The 17,093-nt window shown below is 42.3% G+C and overlaps 1 protein-coding gene across 2 annotated transcripts in view; it reads right to left on the bottom strand.

The window, feature by feature from the left end:
• Positions 1–1,423: 1,423 nt before the first annotated feature.
• Positions 1,424–17,093, bottom strand: part of LOC124862227 (collagen alpha-1(I) chain-like) — a 28,449-nt gene continuing 12,779 nt past the window's right edge. Inside the window, exons 18-49 of one of the 2 annotated variants that reach the window (XM_047356041.1) lie at positions 16,931–16,975; positions 16,653–16,751; positions 16,446–16,499; positions 16,256–16,363; positions 15,771–15,824; positions 15,562–15,660; positions 15,406–15,459; positions 15,231–15,329; positions 15,060–15,113; positions 14,929–14,982; positions 14,724–14,831; positions 14,598–14,642; positions 14,218–14,316; positions 14,013–14,120; positions 8,377–8,538; positions 8,227–8,280; positions 8,017–8,124; positions 7,875–7,928; positions 7,680–7,733; positions 7,417–7,578; positions 7,131–7,238; positions 6,792–6,899; positions 6,621–6,674; positions 6,279–6,386; positions 6,086–6,139; positions 5,895–6,002; positions 5,744–5,797; positions 4,349–4,456; positions 3,972–4,245; positions 3,642–3,832; positions 3,063–3,305; positions 1,424–2,937 (exon numbers count right to left, since the gene is read on the bottom strand). In XM_047356041.1, the coding sequence (XP_047211997.1) occupies positions 2,791–2,937; positions 3,063–3,305; positions 3,642–3,832; positions 3,972–4,245; positions 4,349–4,456; positions 5,744–5,797; positions 5,895–6,002; positions 6,086–6,139; positions 6,279–6,386; positions 6,621–6,674; positions 6,792–6,899; positions 7,131–7,238; positions 7,417–7,578; positions 7,680–7,733; positions 7,875–7,928; positions 8,017–8,124; positions 8,227–8,280; positions 8,377–8,538; positions 14,013–14,120; positions 14,218–14,316; positions 14,598–14,642; positions 14,724–14,831; positions 14,929–14,982; positions 15,060–15,113; positions 15,231–15,329; positions 15,406–15,459; positions 15,562–15,660; positions 15,771–15,824; positions 16,256–16,363; positions 16,446–16,499; positions 16,653–16,751; positions 16,931–16,975 (3,231 nt within the window). In that variant the 3' untranslated portion in view covers positions 1,424–2,790. The remainder of the gene's footprint in view (positions 2,938–3,062; positions 3,306–3,641; positions 3,833–3,971; positions 4,246–4,348; positions 4,457–5,743; positions 5,798–5,894; positions 6,003–6,085; positions 6,140–6,278; positions 6,387–6,620; positions 6,675–6,791; positions 6,900–7,130; positions 7,239–7,416; positions 7,579–7,679; positions 7,734–7,874; positions 7,929–8,016; positions 8,125–8,226; positions 8,281–8,376; positions 8,539–14,012; positions 14,121–14,217; positions 14,317–14,597; positions 14,643–14,723; positions 14,832–14,928; positions 14,983–15,059; positions 15,114–15,230; positions 15,330–15,405; positions 15,460–15,561; positions 15,661–15,770; positions 15,825–16,255; positions 16,364–16,445; positions 16,500–16,652; positions 16,752–16,930; positions 16,976–17,093) is intronic. The other variant, XM_047356042.1, reaches the window with a different exon arrangement.

Genomic DNA, 17,093 nt, shown 5'->3' with positions numbered 1-17,093 from the left:
AGTATGCCTTCAATTTTGAATAAATTCCCAACAGTGTCACCAGCAAAGCACCCCCACACCATCACACCTCCTCCTCCATGCTTCACAGTGGGAACCAGGCATGTAGAGTCCATCCGTTCACCTCTTCTGCGCCGCACAAAGACACGGTGGTTGGAACCAAAGATCTCAAACTTGGACTCATCAGACCAAAGCACAGATTTCCACTGGTCTAATGTCCATTCCTTGTGTTCTTTAACCCAAACAAGTCTCTTCTGTGGTTTCCTAGCAGCTATTTTACCATGAAGGCCTGATTCACACAGTCTCCTCTCAACAGTTGTTCTAGAGATGTGTCTGCTGCTAGAACTCTGTGTGGCATTGACCTGTTCTCTAATCTGAGCTGCTGTTAACCTGCGATTTCTGAGGGTGGTGACTCGGATGAACTTATCGTCCGCAGCAGAGGTGACTCTTGGTCTTCCTTTCCTGGGGCGGTCCTCATGTGAGCCAGTTTCTTTGTAGCACTTGATGGTTTTTGCGACTTCACTTGGGGACACTTTCAAAGTTTTCCCAATTGTTCGGACTGACTGACCTTCATTTCTTAAAGTAATGATGGCCACTCAGTTTTCTTTACTTAGCTCTTTTTTCTTGCCATAATACAAATTCTAACAGTCTATTCAGTTGGACTATCAGCTGTGTACTGTATCCACCTCCTGCAAAACACAACTGATGGTCCCAACCCCATTTATAAGGCTTGAAATCCCACTTATTAAACCTGACAGGGCACACCTGTGAAGTGAAAACCATTTCAGGTGACTACCTCTTGAAGCTCATCAACAGAATGCCAAGAGTGTGCGGAGCAGTAATCAAAGCAAAAGATGGCTACTTTGAAGAACCTAGAAAATAAGACATATTTTCAGTTGTTTCACACTTTTTTGTTCAGTATATAATTCCACATGTGTTAATTCATAGTTTTGATGCCTTCAGTGTGAAGCTACAATATTCATAGTCATGATAATAAAGAAAACTCTTTGAATTAGAAGGTGTGTCCAAATTTTTGGTCTGTACTGTATGTACCAAAAGTTTATATTTAGCCTTCATAACTGTGGAGCTCTTAAACCCTTAGGGCTTAACGATTAAAGACGTGGTAAATCAGATTTTAACAAATGATATAAAAAGAAGGACAATTACTTTTTTACTTAAAGAACTGTCAGGTTGGTTTGGGAATCTTTCTTCCTTTAATGAATGAGATAATAATTCAAAAACTGCTGTGTGCAATTATTTAGGTTTTGTTTTTCTTATATTAAAATTAGGTTGATCTGAAAACATTGTGACAAAACAGCAAAAACAAAAGAAACCTGTATGGGCACAGCACTGTAAAGAAGTTCACTTCAATTGGCATAATGGTGGCAGTCAGTGAGTCAGTCAAGGAATTAGACAGGATTCAATGTTAGACCACTTAACATGCTTTATTTTAGCATTCAAAATAATTAAAAACATCTCAATTTATTATACATATACAAAATAGGTACAGATCTGATCAATCCCCATAGATGTGTCTTTCAAACAAACTTTTTTCTTTTGCCTTTATTTCTGGGGACTGTTTAAAATCTATGATTCTAATTTGTTGTTGAGGAAGGTCACCTGTTCCACAAGAGAAGAAGAAACAGAGTACAACAAATGCATTAATGAATGAATGAATTTATGAAACGTTGGAGTAAAAAGAAAAAAATTAAGTTTTAATGCCACCATGAGCAGGCAGAAGAGGTCCGTCTCATTCTGGACACCAATAATTATAGCTCTGGTTTCAGTTTTAGCACCGAGAGGGAGCTGTCATGCTAGGACAACGGTAACACTACATAACAGTGGAGTGATACTGGACAGCTAACAGACCTCAAAAGAAAAAATAGCACCTTAAGTTTCTAAGTTCTGATTCTGTTAAAAGTGTCAGTCAACCTCAACTGCCCCACAGATTGCCACAATGATCACAGGCTTCATTTTAAATACTCTGGGCCCTTTAAAATGTTGGAATTTGTTTTATTTCTGAGGTAGCCGTGATATTTTGTCCTGTCATAAAAGAGGTTTAAACCCATCTTTCTCTGCTGGTGTTTATAATGCAATGCTTTAAAAAGAAATTAAGATAATAACAGAAACCAGAAACAGAAATCCACCACAAAAACAAATCACAACAGGGTTGGGGGTGGGCGGGAGTCTGCAGGTGGAACAGAGAAGGCCAGAACAACAAAGACAAAGATGGCTGTCAGTTTCACCGTTTATTCATCAACACCTGAAACATGGTACAAAGCAATTAGATTCTGCCTGTTGCAACTGTCCTTTCATTCCTCAGAGCAGAGAGGTGTATAAAATACAAAAGTCACTTGAGCATTTCTGTGAAATCTGGAGAGGCCCGGCGTGGCCTGGTTTTGTTTTGAAATAAGAGGGGAGGTTGTTGTTTTTTTACACTTTACAGAGGCATATATTATTTTCTTGTTGCCAAAAAAAATCTCTTCTCTACAGGATCCTTGGTGTTGGTGATGGCATAAAAAAAGGAGAAAAAGTAAAAAAAAAAAGAAAATAGTGGTCCCAAACACAGTGATGCAGATGCCATAACACCGCCACTGTCTTGTTTTTGTTCAAGTGCGGGTTTTAGGCAAACTGGACCTTTGGAAACAACGGCCGAGTGGAGATTTTTCAGGCAAATGACATTGGAAGAATCTTTTGGTTTCTTTTTTGGGGAGAGATGACTGCTAGAAAAAAAATAAAACACACACACGCACACACACACACAACAACACTTTAAAGTCCAGATTTCTCTTTTTACAAGAAACAGACAGGTCCAACTTCAAGGCCAAACTCTTGGTCTGGAGCACCAACGTCCATAGGAGCAATATCAATGATGGGGAGGCGAGATGTTTTCGTCGTCTTGTAGTCAATGACTGTCTTGCCCCATGTTCCGGTGTGTGACTGTAAGAAAAGATGCAGAGATGGTGATTAATTTTAAAATATTAAAATAGCTTAAAAATACACCTAGATATTCTTTCTGCTGTTCTTATTCAATAGCTAGCATTGAAAAGGACAGGGTTTCTCACCGTGCAACCATCTTCCAGGACACTGTAGGTGAAACGGCTGTTGCCCTCGGCTCTGATTTCAATCTCGTTGGAGCCCTGGAGAAGGAGGGATTTCTTCAGGTTGCCAGCAGCAGCGTCCATGTAGCCGATGCTGTTCTTGCAGTAATAGGTGATGTTCTGGGATGCCTCAGTGGACATTAGACGCAGGAAGGTCAGCTGAATATTGACATCATCTGGCAGAGAACCTTCACTGCCATACTCGAACTGGGCAGGAAAAAGGAAAAAGGCTTACTGACGTCTGCCGGCTAACTGACTTACCAACTGGATTTGCAAAAGGAAAGATGGAGTGATGTAAGAATGAAAAAGAACTGGTAAGAAAAGTGTAACTGAGAATGTGCAGTGATGAAAATTAGGGAAGAGGTCCTAAGAAGGGATTCAAAAACATAGAAGAGTTAGTGTTACGAAGGAAAGAAGAAACCCCAGATGAGGTTTTGGACTACAATTTAGGGGATTGTGGATGTAAAGTAGAAACAAAATAGATGAAACAAACAGACGAAAAAAGATTGTGAGTTTAGAGACATTTGCAGCCTAGGGTTTTACCTGGAAGCCGTCATTCATAGCCTCTCCGAACCAGATGTGTTTTTTCTCCTTGATGTTTTTGCTTATGTACCAATTCTTCTTGACAACCTCAGGCTGAGTTGGTGACAAGCAGGTTTCTCCGGTGTCCATGTTGCAATAGACCTTGATGGCATCCTGAGTGCAGCCCTGGTCCGGGTCAATCCAGTACTCACCTGAATGGCAGAAAAACTAATTTCAGAGAACTTTGTCTTCTAGACCATCTTGTTTTACAAAAGAACTAGAGTCTGCATATGTATGTTATGCTCAAAAGAAACACTAGTATTCCACCCTTATCCAGCTATAGACACACACCACTCTTCCAGTCTGGGTGGCACATCTTGAGGTCTCTGCAGGTTCTGGCAGGGTTCTTTCTGGTTCCATCAGGGCTGCGGATATGTTCGATCTGTTGACTAAGGCTCTTTAGGGTGCTGTCCACCTCCAGGTCACGGTCACGGAGAACATTAGCGTCATCAGCACGGAACATGCGGAAGGGATCAGGGGCCTTCTCCTGGGTAATGAAACCAATGTCGAATCCACCACCAGGGGCACCAGGAGGTCCTGGGGGTCCAGGGGGTCCAGGAGGACCCTAACAGAAATAAAGAAAGATTTGGTTAGTTAGTTCGTAACTGCCAAGTCCTACTTTTGAGAAATAAAAAAAAGAGTAATAAGACAAATTCAATGATACTTACAGCAGGTCCCATCTCTCCAGAACGTCCACGGGGTCCAGGTGGTCCAGTAGGTCCAGGAAGACCAGACATACCATCCTTACCAGAAGCACCAGCAGATCCGGCAGGGCCCTACAAAAAGCAAGGAAAATTAGGAAAATCTAATTCTACAAAAAAATAAAGCAAATATACACTGCCTGGCCAAAAAAAAACCTCGCCACCAAAAAAACAAGGTCACACACTAATATTTCGTTGGACCGCTTTTAGCTTTGATTATGGCACGTATTCGCTGTGGCTTTGTTTCGATAAGCTTCTGCAATTTCACCAGATTTATTTCCACCCAGTGTTGCATGAATGTGTCAACAAGATCTTGCATTGATGATAGCTGCGCAAAGCCTTCTCCAGCACATCCGAAAGATTCTCAATGGGGTTAAGGTCTGGACTCTGTGGTGGCCAATCAATATGGGAGAATGATGTCTCATGCTCCCTGAACCACTCTTTCACAATTCGAGCCTGATGAATCCTGGCATTGTCATCCTGGAATATGCCCATGCCATCAGGGAAGAAAAGATCCATTGATGGAATAACCTGGTCATTCAGTATATTCAGGTAGTCAGCTGACCTCATTCTTTGAACACATAACTGTTGCTGAATCCAGACTTGACCCCAGATCATAGCACTGCCCCACTGGCTGGTACAGTAGGCACTAGGCATGATGGGTGGATCACTTCACCTGCCTCTCTTCTTACCCTGATGCGCCCATCACTCTGGAACACGGTAAATCTGGACTCATCAGACCATATGACCTTCTTCCATTGCTCCAGAATCCAATCTTTATGCTCCCTAGCAAATTGAAGACTTTTTTTTCCCAGTTAGCCTCACTGATTAGTGGTGTCCTTAAGGCTACACAGCTGTTCTGTCCTAATCCCTTGAGGTTCCTTTGCATTGTGTGTGTGAAAAAATTACTTTCACTATTAAACATAGCCTGGAGTTCTACTGTTGTTTTTGTTCAATTTGATTTCCCCACACATTTAAGTGATTGCCCATCATGATCATTCAGGATTTTTTGCCAGCCACATTTCTTCCATGACGACAATGGGCCCCCACTATCCTTCCAGTTTTTAATAATGCGTTGGACAGTTCTTAACCCAATTTCAGTAGTTTCTGCAATCTCCTTAGATGTTTTCTCTGCTTGATGCATGCCAATGATTTGACCCTTCTGAAATAGACTGACATCTTTTCAACGACCACGGGATGTGTCGTTCAAAAACCAGTTGGGGTTAAATAACTTGCCAGCTGAACCATAATTGCCCATGCAGTAATTCTCCAATGGACTCATACATATTTTCTTAGTTAAATCCAGATGGCAACTTTTTTTGGGCCAGGCAGTGTATTAAAGGCATAACAGTCACAACTCACTCTGGGTCCAGCAGGACCAGCAGCACCAGCAGGTCCAGCCTCTCCTGAGGGTCCCTAGGAGTTTATAGAAAAAGAATGCGACTCAGAAACTGATTCTGTTATTGGATACCATGAGTCTAGTATATATAAACTACACAGAAAAGTAACATACAGGAGGTCCAGGAGGTCCCTGTTGACCAGTGAATCCTCTGTGTCCCTTCATGCCTCTCTCTCCAGCCTCTCCGGTCTCTCCCTTGTCTCCACGAGCTCCAGCAGGTCCCTGTAAGGATGGAGAATTATAATTTTACTTTTTCTTTGCCTTTATATAATTCATTTGTTAATCTTGTTGCAAATGGTCCTTACAGCAGGGCCACGAGGTCCAGCAGGGCCAGCAGGGCCAGCGGGGCCAGCGGGTCCCTGAAAAACAGAAACCTCAATTTAACCTAGAGGCAGATAAATGCTGTATGTGTATGCATGTATAACATGAAAAAAATAATAAAAAGCAATTAGAATTAGAATAATAATGACTAGTATACATTGCACAATTTTCACTCACAGTCTCTCCACGGTCACCGGTCTTTCCAGCGGGTCCGACAGGTCCAGGGGCACCAGGGGGTCCAGGGGCACCGGGGGCTCCAGCAGCGCCACTCTCTCCACGGTCTCCCTAAGGCACAACATAAAATCAATTTACCTGGTCATTTTTATCAACCAAAATAAAACATCTGCCCCTCAAGACAGGATTTATCAAAAACCCCAATAACCCGGGTAACCCGATGACCTCAATCCGGGTTATCAAATAACCCGGATTGGTATGAGTTGAATTTGGACCTATTTAACTGGATATGAATTTGATGAATATTGTGACAGTTTAATTGTCTAATATTTATCATAAACATACCTTGGGCCCAGGGGCTCCATCACGTCCAGCTGGTCCTTCATTACCAGGGGTTCCCTGTAATGCAAACAAAGCCACCTTACAATGAGCTGAACGCTTAACTCAAGCATGTGTTATAATATTATAATATCAAAAGGCCTAAAGCATTGCTGTGATCTTGGGACTTCATCACACCTCACGTCCAGGCTCTCCAGGGGCACCAGCAAGACCATGGGGTCCCATTGGTCCAGGAGGTCCACGCTCACCACCAGGGCCAGCAGGTCCGGGCTTTCCAACTTCTCCCTGTTTAAGAAACAATAGTAGAAGCAAATTACCTTTTGCTTTATACTGGCAGAATGAAATTTTACTTGTATTTTTGAAGATTGTTACATTACTGGAACCTTAAGATGTGGAAATTAGGATAAATCTTGTGAAACTTTCTGAAATTGCTTGAAAATGTGTGTTTAAGTTCTGCAAAATGGTCTGTGTGTCTGTGAAGCAGATATTTTAGTGTGAAGATCAAGAATAACTCACAGCAGGTCCAGGAAGACCAGGGAAACCTCTCTCTCCTCTCTGTCCAGGCAGACCAACAATACCACGCTGTCCAGCAATACCTTGGGGTCCAGGAAGACCAGCAGCTCCCTGCAGGTTAAAGCAAGAAGAAAGAGAGAGATGGAAGTTAGAAATGGAAAGTCAACAGTGAACAAATTGTTTATGCAGCTAAACACATGGATATTTTATGTAGTCATTTTGATTTATTAGTTTAATCTGAAGATATTTCTGGTGGTTTTGAAAGCCTGTTCTGGAGAAGCTTACTTACAGCAGCACCATCTGAACCAGGGCTACCCTTCTCTCCAGGGGTTCCAGGGGGTCCAGCAGCACCAACCTCACCAGGGCGACCAGCAGGTCCAGTCTCACCACGGTTTCCTTTAGGTCCCTCCTTGCCGGCTGGTCCAGGAGGTCCGGGAGGTCCAGAGTTTCCCTACACAGTAGGAAAAGTGGGCAACTGTACCAATGCAGGAAAACCTGGACTTTTCACTCTCAGGAGAAAAAAAATAAAAATAAAGTCTGACAAAGCCTTACTGATGGGCCAGGAGGTCCAACTCGGCCAGCGGCACCAGGGAAACCTGTTGCACCCTAAGAAGAAGGAGGACCATTAGTTAACAGGAATTTGGGGAAAGACTGTATTAAGTCAGTGCATATGAAATATGCAACTAAAGCTAATGTTGGGCAAAAAAAAAAAAAGATTTACAGAGTGAAACAAAAGTAGTGACTTACAGGAGGTCCAGCTGCTCCACGGGCTCCCTTAGGACCATTGTTTCCAATGGGACCCTAAAAAAACACAGCAAAACCTCATTCTAAACTGAGGAGTCTTTGGTAGATAACTACTACAAACCACATATTAATTAGTGTTCAAAACCTGAGGTCCAGGAGCACCAGTTGGTCCGGCAGGGCCTGGAGGACCAGCATCTCCCTTAGCACCATTATCTCCAGGCTCTCCCTTAGCACCTGGCTGTCCATCAGCACCCTGAGGTTGAATGGTGGTGATTTAACAAATAAAAAAAATTCATTAGAATAGTTCAGAGTAAATTTTTAAAGTGTAAATAAAAAGTGACAGAAAAAGAATTACAGGGGGTCCAGCAAATCCAGCAGGTCCAGGTGGTCCGGCTTCACCACGCTCACCCTGTTACAGAGGAAGACTTATCAATCAAGGTTTTTAAGGTTCACGGATTAGTAGATAGTGGTCCAGTGTTTTAGGAGACAAACAGAATTTACTCACAGGGGCTCCGCGTGCTCCAGCAGGTCCAACAGGTCCAGGGGCTCCATTCTCTCCCTTGTCTCCAGGTGGTCCTGCAGGTCCAGGAATTCCAATTGGTCCAGTCAAGCCACGGGGGCCATCTTTACCTGGTGCTCCATCAGCACCCTTAGCTCCTTGGTCACCCTTGATTATTGAATGAAGGGAATATGTTACATGTCCTGATAAGTGTGCTTGCTATCACATCACAAAAAACATCAATAGTAGTGCCATACATCAATCAATACCTGTTAGTAACAGATTAGGAAAATAACTTCTGGTTATGATGACACCAGTCGAAGGGTTGGTGTTCACTGGGCATCAAGTGAACAATGTGTTCTCAAAGTTGATGTGTTAGGAACAGGAAAAATTGACAAATGTAATGAGTGTGACAAGCGAGTGTGACAACAACCATATTTGCAACTGGAACAGATCGTTTTCAAAACGGGAGCTTTTCTGGGGTGTACTCTCAAACATGGTCCAAGGAAGAAATTGCAGTGAACCTGTGAACACCGTCTGATGCACTTGGGAAGAAAAGGCTGGCCCATTGATATACAGGTCCTTCTCAAAATATTAGCAAATTGTGATAAAGCTCATTATTTTCCATAATGTCATGATGAAAATTTAACATTCATATATTTTAGATTCATTGCACACTAACTGAAATATTTCAGGTCTTTTATTGTCTTAATACGGATGATTTTGGCATACAGCTCATGAAAACCCAAAATTCCTGTCTCACAAAATTAGCATATCATTAAAAGGGTCTCTAAACGAGCTATGAACCTAATCATCTGAATCAACGAGTTAACTCTAAACACCTGCAAAAGATTCCTGAGGCCTTTAAAACTCCCAGCCTGGTTCATCACTCAAAAGCCCAATCATGGGTAAGACTGCCGACCTGACTGCTGTCCAGAAGGCCACTATTGACACCCTCAAGCAAGAGGGTAAGATACAGAAAGAAATTTCTGAACGAATAGGCTGTTCCCAGAGTGCTGTATCAAGGCACCTCAGTGGGAAGTCTGTGGGAAGGAAAAAGTGTGGCGGAAAACGCTGCACAACGAGAAGAGGTGACCGGACCCTGAGGAAGATTGTGGAGAAGGGCCGATTCCAGACCTTGGGGGACCTGCGGAAGCAGTGGACTGAGTCTGGAGTAGAAACATCCAGAGCCACCGTGCTCAGGCGTGTGCAGGAAATGGGCTACAGGTGCCGCATTCCCCAGGTCAAGCCACTTTTGAACCAGAAACAGCGGCAGAAGCGCCTGACCTGGGCTACAGAGAAGCAGCTCTGGACTGTTGCTCAGTGGTCCAAAGTACTTTTTTCGGATGAAAGCAAATTCTGCATGTCATTCGGAAATCAAGGTGCCAGAGTCTGGAGGAAGACTGGGGAGAAGGAAATGCCAAAATGCCAGAAGTCCAGTGTCAAGTACCCACAGTCAGTGATGGTCTGGGGTGCCGTGTCAGCTGCTGGTGTTGGTCCACTGTGTTTTATCAAGGGCAGGGTCAATGCAGCTAGCTATCAGGAGATTTTGGAGCACTTCATGCTTCCATCTGCTGAAAAGCTTTATGGAGATGAAGATTTCATTTTTCAGCACGACCTGGCACCTGCTCACAGTGACAAAACCACTGGTAAATGGTTTACTGACCATGGTATCACTGTGCTCAATTGGCCTGCCAACTCTCCTGACCTGAACCCCATAGAGAATCTGTGGGATATTGTGAAGAGAACGTTGAGAGACTCAAGACCCAACACTCTGGATGAGCTAAAGCCGCTATCGAAGCATCCTGGGCCTCCATAAGACCTCAGCAGTGCCACAGGCTGATTGCCTCCATGCCACGCCGCATTGAAGCAGTCATTTCTGCCAAAGGATTCCCGACCAAGTATTGAGTGCATAACTGTACTTGATTATTTGAAGGTTGACGTTTTTTGTATTAAAAACACTTTTCTTTGATTGGTCGGATGAAATATGCTAATTTTGTGAGATAGGAATTTTGGGTTTTCATGAGCTGTATGCCAAAATCATCCGTATTAAGACAATAAAAGACCTGAAATATTTCAGTTAGTGTGCAATGAATCTAAAATATATGAATGTTAAATTTTCATCATGACATTATGGAAAATAATGAGCTTTATCACAATATGTTAATATTTTGAGAAGGACCTGTACATTACTGGATTAGACAGTACCAATTAGCCACTATAGATTGTGATGTGTGCATGCAGGTACTATTGCTATCCATTCAGTCATGTCAACAAAACCATGCTGTTCTGAAGCGGCATGAGCATGCATCTGTCACAAAATGATTGTAGTGCCCTCATTTCTTACCGAATGTTTTATAAAATATGACTGAAATTAATTTGAGAAAATTGTTGATTTTATAAAACATAGAAATTTGTTCTCTCCCTAAACATAAATCTATCAGCATTGTGGGAACTGTGTATTATAGTACCTAATGTGGTATAAGGATAGCCAAACTCTGGCCAAACTGTCAATTGACTTTTTTACATAGTTGTGATTATTGTATCACAGTTTGTTGTTTTCTGGCATTGATACTGGAATTTCCAAACTGATATATTAAAAGAGGGTTCATGTGACTCCTGTCACCTAGGCCAAGGGGCGAACTGGACATTGGGAGCACTGGGACATCTCCTGGTGGCCTGGACTCTGGCCTGGCCTGCTATTGCTGAGGGGTAGGACCAAAGGCTCCGTTTGGGTCAGGCTGGATTTTTTTAATACTGTCCATGTCGTTTCCGCAGCTCACTTAGACGGCTCACTCGAACTGAAGTGGCTAGATGGCCCCTCCTTTCTTTTCTGAGGCTGTCTGTCATAGCAGCACAGAGACAGCCAAAGTGGAAAGGAGGATCAGAAAGGGAGAGGATAAAAAATAAGAAAGCACTGGCCACCGATGCAGCAAAGTGCTATAACTTAATATTTGTTCGTAAGGGAGCAGACATAGTCACTAGTGGCGAAGAGTGAAAATGCTAGCATAGCCTATTCAGCAGAACTAGCTTAATCTGGAAGTTAGTTCCAACCTAAAGGGGCCGAAACAAAATTAATAAAACAAATGTTACGCTTCTACAATTGATAGTGCAAATTAGAAAATTGTTAGCTAAACACAATCTGGGAAAAAAAAAAAAAAAATATATATATATATATATATATATATATATATATTTGTTTAATGCTAAAATGTCCAGAAATTCAGATTCTGTTTACCCTACATCAACTCCCCTAATAGAGATATCCCCCTTAGAGATTACTCTTGCTCTCGGTGGAAGACACACGCGTTCTCTCTCCCTCCCTCCCTGCTGATCCCTGCTTCTGCTTTTGTCTGTATTTTTCTCAGAGCCTCGCTTTGCATATCCTCCAAACTTGTAAATTATGGATTTGGTCAGCTGGACTCCCCAAAGTAATTGATCAAATTTTTTTTTTTTCTCGACGGAAAGACAGGTTAAAGGAGAACCCACTTTTCCAGACGGGACGTTCTTCTCTGGATACACAATGGATTCTTGGCAGCATTGGAACATCGTGTGCTTGACTACGATGTCAGTCGAGGACATAGAAAATGTGTACATATTTGGTCTTTTGATAACAGGATTTCTGCTTTTTTGAGTTGGTGGTTACCTGGCTTATGGAGTGATTCGCAAAACGTGGGCGGCTGTTCAAAGCGTTCCAAAGCTGCTTGTGATGTTGGATGGAATCTTTAGAGCGATCAACACTCAGACTGAAATGTTAAGAGAGCACAATTGCAAGCTGGACACGAGCCTGAACCACAACATTTATTGTTTTTGTAAATGTGGCTCCCCAATATTGCCTTATCAACTTCTGCTAACTGGCTATCGACAAAATATCTCCTGGATGTTATATAAACACGACGTTCTTCCCCGGCACTCCCCTACCAGCTGTGTGCTGATAGGACTATGTGGCCGATTGATAAAACTTCCACCTCTCTTCTCAAGGACAATGGCGCTTCTATCAGCGTTGACAGACTAATTCTTGCAAACACACTCAGACTTATATATATTCGCACCCTCAAGATTCCACAATACCCTGGATAAATCTTTACTTATGTATGTGTTGCTTACCCCTGCTGAGGTTTTTTGTACAGACTCTATTCTGCTAAGAATAGAGTCTGAAATATGATTTTATTTTCCCCACGTATCTTACTTTACCTAAATGTGTGATTTCATTACTTTTCATAGATGTTCAGATTTCTCAGAAGGATTATGAGCAAAAGCCAATTATTATTAGTATTTGAAGATTTTACTACAGCTGTTTTTACTCAATGACCAGATATTTTTAGATTTCTTAGAAGGATTGTATTACAACACTTTCATACCAGTGAAAGCCAAACATTATTAGCATTTAAAAAGTTTGGACCTACCAGTGACCCAGCTTCTCTACGTAGACTTCAGTGAGTCCCATGACTGTTACTATTTGAATAATGGGACCACAGCTGTCTCATACCAGCGACCTCAAGGATTAATATCATTTTTCTTCTAGCACAGGATGAATTCCTTACCACAGAGGACTTAATTAGCTAATTACCTCTATTGGAAAGATTGGATTAGAACCAGCTCTTACCAGTAAACCTCCAAGGATTATTACGGTCATTTGATTTGTTTTCTGTGTTTGATTTTCTGTATTATTGTAATGGATTTCCTCGTGTACAGCGCTTTGAGTGCCTTGTTGCTGAAAAGCGCTATATAAATAAACTTGACTTGACTTAATAAATAACTGCATATGAATATTGAAATTTCTGTATCATATTATTTTATAAAATTTTTATTTAACCAGGTAAAATGTCAGTCAGTCAGTCATTTTCTACCACTTATTCCATAGTGGGTTGCGGGGAAGCTGGTGCCTATCTCCAGCAGTCTATGGGCGAGAGGCGGGGTACACCCTGAACAGGTCACCAGTCCATCGTAGGGCAACACACAAACAACCAAGCACCTAAGGGCAATTTAGAGAGACCAATTAACCTAACAGGCATGTCTTTGGACTGTGGGAGGAAGCCGGAATACCTGGTGAGAACCCACACATGCACGGGGAGAACATGCAAACTCCATGCAGAAAGATCCCCGGCTGAGAATCGAACCCAGGACCTTCTTGCTGCAAGGCAACAGTGCTACCAACTGCACCACCGTGCAGCAAAATGTAAAATGTTGTGTATTAGTATTTTACTTTTCATTGCATAGCTGTGTATGTCATCTATTTTTTCTAGAATTTCCCGCAAATTAAATTTCATGTCAATTATATCTCAATTCAAGTCAAACTGTCAAAGCAATATGTCATCTACTCCTAGAACTTTACTGACCTTAAAAATGACCCTGTTGTGTGTTTCTGTTGGTGGTTCTGCAGCAGCTCTGACTTAATGCATAGCAACCGGGCCTATGTGTCATGCGATAGTCATGTTATGTCCAGTCCAGTATTATAAATCAGTAGGCTGGCCCATGTGGTCAAGTCCAACTGATGAGCTACTGCAGCTTATACTACTGAAGCATTTAACTCTAATTTTTAAAGAAAGATTACATTTTTCTTCAGAACACAAACTGCATTCAAGTTTGTGGCATACATACATAGCTCCAAGTTATGGAGGAATACGGTTGTGATGACTCACTCTGTCTCCTCTCAGTCCTGGAAGACCAGCAGCCCCGCGCTCACCTGGCATTCCCTGCAGTCCAGGAGGACCCTGAGCTCCGGGAGCACCTGGAGCTCCGGGTTCTCCCTGAAGATAAATGAAGGAGATTAAAGAATGATTGATATGTACTTGAACTTAATTTTGCATAAAATCCCGAATTTATGAAATTATTCTGAGCCTTTACCTTAGCACCATCATTACCAGGAGAACCAGGAGATCCACGAGCACCAGCAGGTCCAATGGGGCCAGGGGCACCACGCTCACCAGGGAATCCTCTGTCGCCCTGAGGAGAATGGGGGGCGAAAGGTTAGGTAAGTTTAACAAAATGAGTAGTGTGGCTGTTTTTAGGGAACATTTGCTTTTGCTTAAAAAAGAAAAAGCCTACTAGTTAACAAGCTAACAAATGCTAGCTTACAAGAGTAATCTTTTAAGTCAACAATTTTGTTTAAGAACAGATGTGAAAAAACAAATATCTCTAAAGATCCTATATTATCCCTCCAACACATGATACTCCTGGGGGAATATTATTGGTTATGGAAACAACATTGATCAAAAGCAGCTTACTCTTGCTCCAGCAGGTCCTGCAGCTCCAGGCTCACCGGGCAGACCCTGGACAAAAAGATAGCTATGAGGAAGAAGCACTTTTGCTTAGGAAAATGTATTAAAGTTACCTAATATCTCATTATGCACCTGCTCTCCAGACTTGCCACTCTCACCAATAGCACCCTGAGGTCCAGGAAGTCCTTGGAATCCAGGTGCTCCAGCAGGTCCTGCCTCTCCTCTCTCACCAGTAGGACCCTGGGGATGCGCAAATAGACATTGATGCAACATTTAATAATGTGCAATGATGATTGAAGGGTAGTGCAATATGCTGGTTTAGGGGTGTGTCACTCACAGCTGGTCCTGGAGGACCTTGAGGACCAACATCACCATCCTTTCCAGCAGCTCCCTAAAGTCAAAGATGGTAGGTTTTCAAAAAGACAGATACTGGCAAGAGTGAAAGATGAGAAAATGTTGGCATCTTACAGCAGGGCCAGTGGGTCCCATGACTCCTCTCTCACCAGGCTTTCCAGCCTCACCCTAGATACAGACAAATAAAAGAAGCAATGTGGAGAACATATATTAGCGGAATAGTCTTCAGAAGACCCCAATCTGTAATAAGCAGATTTACAGAATATCTTTTAAAATTATACTCACAGCAGCTCCCTTTGGTCCAGGGAAACCCATGACTCCGGGCTGACCCCTTGCTCCAACAGGGCCAGGGGGTCCGGGGCGTCCATCTTGTCCAGGGGCTCCCTGTGAGGAAGGTTTGATCATGAATTAACTTTACTTCAGAGGCAAGATGTAGATGGTTTGATGAGAATACACTTACAGCAGATCCCATTTTGCCATCAGGTCCAGGGCTGCCTGGGCTACCAGTCATACCCTACAGAGCAAGGATTGGAGAGCAAATGAGACAAACATGTGGTGAATGTACCATACTGGTGACAAAAAAGCCAAGACAATAATATATCTGATATATCTGTACCTTTGCTCCAGGAAGACCAGGCTCACCAGTGCGACCAGACTCACCGGTGGAACCTTTAGGTCCAACAAGACCAGGAGCACCACGCTCACCAGGGGCACCCTAGAATAGCAGGTAGGAGGAGAAATGGAACAGTGAAAAATAGTAATTGCCAGTTGCAATTATTAAGATATCAGTAGGTGTCCAGTTGAGTGTTTTGTTGTTTCTTTTACTTTGGCTCCAGCAGGGCCATCAGAACCAGGGAACCCACGACCACCAGGGGCACCCTGTAGGGAGAATTAAAAACATAAACTTAGCCTGGTATAATTTCTTCCTTGTTTTGCTTTAATATCTGAATAAAAAGCAAGACACATGCCATTCAGGTGTACAGCTTGTATCCATTATTGCTTATATTAAGCAATACTGAATACCGAGCTGTACCCAAAGCAGCTTTTACATTAACAAAGTAACCTCCTCTATAGAGGGGACATTTTTGTGACAGCTTGTAAACATAAGGTTGAAAAGCCATTTCACCCATCATATACTATAGAGATATTTGATTTGGTTCAGTCTACCAAGATTGTGGATTTTTTAATAAAAATTTATTGTAGCTGCACAAAACTTATCTTAATATCTTAAATAGATTCTCCTTTTTGAGACATTTCAAATTAATCTGAAAATAAACATTGTTAAAATAAAAAATAGAAGAAATGCATACACGCTCCCCAGGGGCTCCACGGGCACCTGCAGCACCGGGTTCTCCTCTGGTTCCTCTTTTGCCCTCTTCACCAGGAGGTCCTGGGGGTCCCTGAACACCTGGAGCACCCTGGTAAAATCAATAAATCAACTTGCATTAAAGGCTAAATGCATGGAGTACAAGTTAAAAATGTTACTCATGGTGAACTTACAGCCTCGCCCTTGGCACCGGGCTCTCCCTTGAATCCTGGGGCACCAACCTCACCCTGAAAGACACATTCAAATTTGAAGGACATATATATGCATATATATATACATATATATATATATATATATATATATATATATATATATATGTAATTTATAAATATATATATCATTTATATATATTTGATTTATTTCTTAAAAACTGTACTCACAGTGTTACCCTTGGGTCCAGGGGCACCAGCTGCTCCCTGAGGTCCTGGGGGTCCACGTGGTCCAGGGAAACCAGGAGCTCCAGCAACACCAGGGGCACCCTGCAGGGAGCAGCACACAGCAACAAAATACAGTCACAACTTCTTCAGGTATGGATATACTGAAGCTATTGTTAAAACTATATAGCAATGGGAGGTTTTTGGGGCCCCTTGCTAAATTTTTGAAGCACAAATTAAATGCTTATGGACAACTTTTTTTCTATTTTTAGAAATACACTTACAGGGCCTCCCTTAGCACCGGGGGCTCCATCTGCTCCAGGGTTTCCCTGAAAAGAAAAACAATAATTTAAACCCATTTAGATTAACAAAATTTTAATAAAATTTAGCTTTTCTTGTCATTTTCTTTTAAATACGCACTGGAAATTTGTCCTGTTTGAAATGTTT

This window comes from Girardinichthys multiradiatus, chromosome X (assembly GCF_021462225.1).
Source record: "Girardinichthys multiradiatus isolate DD_20200921_A chromosome X, DD_fGirMul_XY1, whole genome shotgun sequence".
In the NCBI taxonomy this organism is placed as follows: domain Eukaryota; kingdom Metazoa; phylum Chordata; class Actinopteri; order Cyprinodontiformes; family Goodeidae; genus Girardinichthys; species Girardinichthys multiradiatus.
Note: the sequence above shows the minus strand (reverse complement) of the source record. Positions and strands in the feature narration are given on the sequence as shown.